Raw genomic sequence first — 3,342 nt, forward strand, 5'->3', positions numbered from 1 at the left:
AAGCTAATGTAAGTATGATTAATCAAATTTGAATCCATAATATTATCAAGTTATAAGAAATAGTATCCATGATACATTCCTTATAGGAAAAAGTCTGCATGATGATAATATTCAAGGTTGAATGTAATACGTAACTCCTTAACGCATTATATTATCAATATATTGTTTACATTCTTTATATATAGAAAATTAATGATACGATAAAGCATTATGTTATTATTATTATTTTTTAAATGAATCTATTCTCCGTCCTGCATAAATAATATTCATAAATTTGATGTTTCTTACACGTATGCCCAAACCCTTGCCTTTACGACCACAAGGACCGCTCTTAACACAATTCACAGACGTCGTAGTACTAGTAGTACTGCTCAGCCATGGCCTCACCCAAAATACTTGAGGTCTCCCATGTCGCTCCTCTTACGGCCTCACCCCAATCCACCACCCACTTCTCTCTCCCCTTAACCGCTTTCGATACCTTTTGGTTCAAGTTTCCTCCCGTCCAACGTCTTTTCCTCTATTCTCTCCCTGAAACTGAAGACACTTTCTTCGATTCTGTTCTCCCAAAGCTCAAACACTCCCTCTCTCTCACACTCCAATACTTTCTACCTCTAGCCGGAAAACTAGCTTGGCCTCAAGATTCCCCCAAACCAGTCGTTCTTTACACTCCAGGCGACGTCGTTTCCGTCTCCGTCGCCGAGTCCGATGCTGACTTTGACCTCCTTGCTGGAAATCATGCTTTCTCAGCCTCGGCGGTTCGTCCTCTGGTTTCTCCGTTGCATCTTTCTGAAACAGGGGCTTCTGTAATAGCTCTTCAAATCACTGTATTTCCCAATCGTGGATTTTCTATTGGCCTAACTACCCATCACGCTGTTCTAGATGGAAAATCCACGACCATGTTTATGAAGTCGTGGGCTTACTTATCTAGAGAGAATCCACCATTATTGCCAGAGCTCACACCCTTTTATGACCGGACTATCGTAAAAGACCCATGTGGGTTTGACATGAAGTTTTTGAATAGATGGATGGGAAATCCTGGCTCAACGTCGTCTGATTGTAGAAACAGCCCAAAACTGTTCGAATTCTTTCAAAGCCCGGATGAACCCTCCGACTTATATAGAGCAACTTTCGAACTAACCCGCTCCGATTTAGATAAACTGCGGCGAAGTGTGTCGTCCAATTGGGATAGTTTATCTCATATATCTCCAAAACCGAAGCTCCACTTATCTTCTTTCGTTCTTACGTACGCTTACATGTTCGATTGCTTTCTCAAAGCAACAGAAGGAGATAAGAGTAAAAGTAAAGTCATTTTAGGGTTCGCCGCTGATTACCGGAATCGTTTGACACCTCCAGTGCCAGAAAATTACTTCGGCAATTGCGTGGGAGTCAAGGTGAATTACGACGACATGAGGGAGCACTTGCTTGGTAGGGAAGAAGATTCGTTGACTGCTCTTGTGGTGAAGGCCGGTGCTTTAGTCAAAGAGTTGGGCGAAGAAATAGATTTCTATAAGGAGGCAGAGGAATTGTTATCGAGATTGAGTTCATTGGTGTCTGACAATTCTTGCTACTTTGGGGTAGCTGGGTCGCCGAGGTTCGGCGTTTACAGTATAGATTTTGGATGGGGCCGACCAAAGAAGGTGGCTGTCTTATCTATAGAGAATGGATCCATTTCAATGGCGGAGTCTGGAGATGGAAATGGTGGCGTTGAGGCTGGTTTGGTTTTGAAGAAGCATCAAATGGATCGCTTTGCTTCCGTGTTTGTCAATGGTCTCAGTGATATTCTTTGATGTTGTATATTTTCGGTTATTTTTATTATATTTTATGAGTCATCCAGATGTGATGTGATTCATTTTTTTTATGCTTATTTAGTAAACAATAATTTTATTTTATAAAGTAAAAAGAAAAATGTACACTTGTACAGCACGCACACATATATTTACTGGAATAAGTTGGGGAATATATATTTTGGTTACTTGTATGGATGGTAAGCACTAGTGTGTACTTTCTTTTTTTTTTTGTCTTTCCGGCGGTTTATGAACCGTTTTAAGAATGTATTGCAAATTTAAAAAAAAATTCGAATAATATACTCTGACGAAAATTATATTAAAAAATATTGTACGACTAATTTTTTTTTATGCGCGTAGAAAATAACATATTTGAATTTAATTTTCGGCATTATAAATTATTCGAAATTTCCTAAAAATTTACAGGATATTATAAATAATTACAATATACACGGTCGTAAAAAAATCACGCTGAAAACTATTCACGAGTCAGGAAACACAAAAAGTATGCCATAGTGTATACCTCCATGCACAATAGAATTATCATATATATATTTTTTTGTGGAAAAACTAAATATGCATGTGTACACTATTTTCTATAATTTCAAACACATTACTTAATAACTAAAATTAAAATACATAATTGGTGAAAAAGAAAATTAAGACACATAATAAAAATATTTTAAATTCATTTCAAGCTTTTTTTTAGGGTTCCTTTTGTGAAATACTCATATAATGCTCAAAATTAACAAAAATATTGCTAAGGAAAAAAAAAAGTTTTATACAATACAAGTTTTTTTTCAATAAAAATATGATTTGCTCCTCACCATTCTTTCGCAAATGGAGGAAGCTTCTCCTTTGTGTATCACCCACGACATCGATCTTTGATCAACAGAAAGATACCATAAGTGTCGACGATCTTCATCCGACAACAACAACAGTAAGATCTGGATCCAACAACCAAAAAAACAACATTCAATTTTCAGGGAAATTGAAAAAAAAAAAAAAGACAGGTAAGCAAATTCCCAAACGACAGCTTATTCAAATCATCATAAATGTCGAGGAACATAAACACGAAATCTTTAGCCACCATCAGCAACAAAAATTCACTATCTTTAGCCACCATCAAGTCATCAACAAAAATTCAACAAAATAAAAACCACTTTGAAATATAGTGAAAACAGGAAGATTATTTTGAAATTTATATTTATCAAAACGTTTGTGTGGTGTTGTTGTTAGATTGTTTTTGTTTTCATATCATTGAACATGGGTTATAAAATGTAAAATTTCCACTGAAAACATTATAATATATATTTTTTTTAAAAAACTAAGATTATGTGCCTTTAGAAAATAGAATCCAATATTTTTGTAACGGGCACTGGGATGATAAAAAAAATTATGTTGATTTTGAAGCAAGTGAAGAATTTATATTGAAGGGTTGCAAATATGAAGACCTAAGAAAATAATAAATATTTGATCAGTATGATGTTTCTTAATATGTGTTGCTTTTTTGTTGTTGTAGTGTTGATGATAGTTTTCTAACAGTATATGTTGAGTT

The 3,342-nt window shown here is 35.3% G+C and overlaps 1 protein-coding gene across 1 annotated transcript; it reads left to right on the forward strand.

Moving 5' to 3' along the window:
- The first annotated feature begins 217 nt into the window (after positions 1-217).
- On the forward strand, positions 218-1,978 carry LOC133817879 (phenolic glucoside malonyltransferase 1-like). Its single transcript, XM_062250503.1, has one exon. The coding sequence runs from the start codon at positions 378-380 to the stop codon at positions 1,785-1,787; it is 1,410 nt and encodes a 469-aa protein (XP_062106487.1). The 5' UTR covers positions 218-377; the 3' UTR covers positions 1,788-1,978.
- Positions 1,979-3,342: the final 1,364 nt, after the last annotated feature.

The sequence above is a fragment of the Humulus lupulus genome, chromosome 2, assembly GCF_963169125.1.
Source record: "Humulus lupulus chromosome 2, drHumLupu1.1, whole genome shotgun sequence".
Lineage (NCBI taxonomy): Eukaryota > Viridiplantae > Streptophyta > Magnoliopsida > Rosales > Cannabaceae > Humulus > Humulus lupulus.

Bases quoted from the DNA above. Each gene is read 5' to 3' on its own strand.
- LOC133817879 (XM_062250503.1), top strand. From the start codon at position 378: ATGGCCTCACCCAAAATACTTGAGGTCTCCCATGTCGCTCCTCTTACG.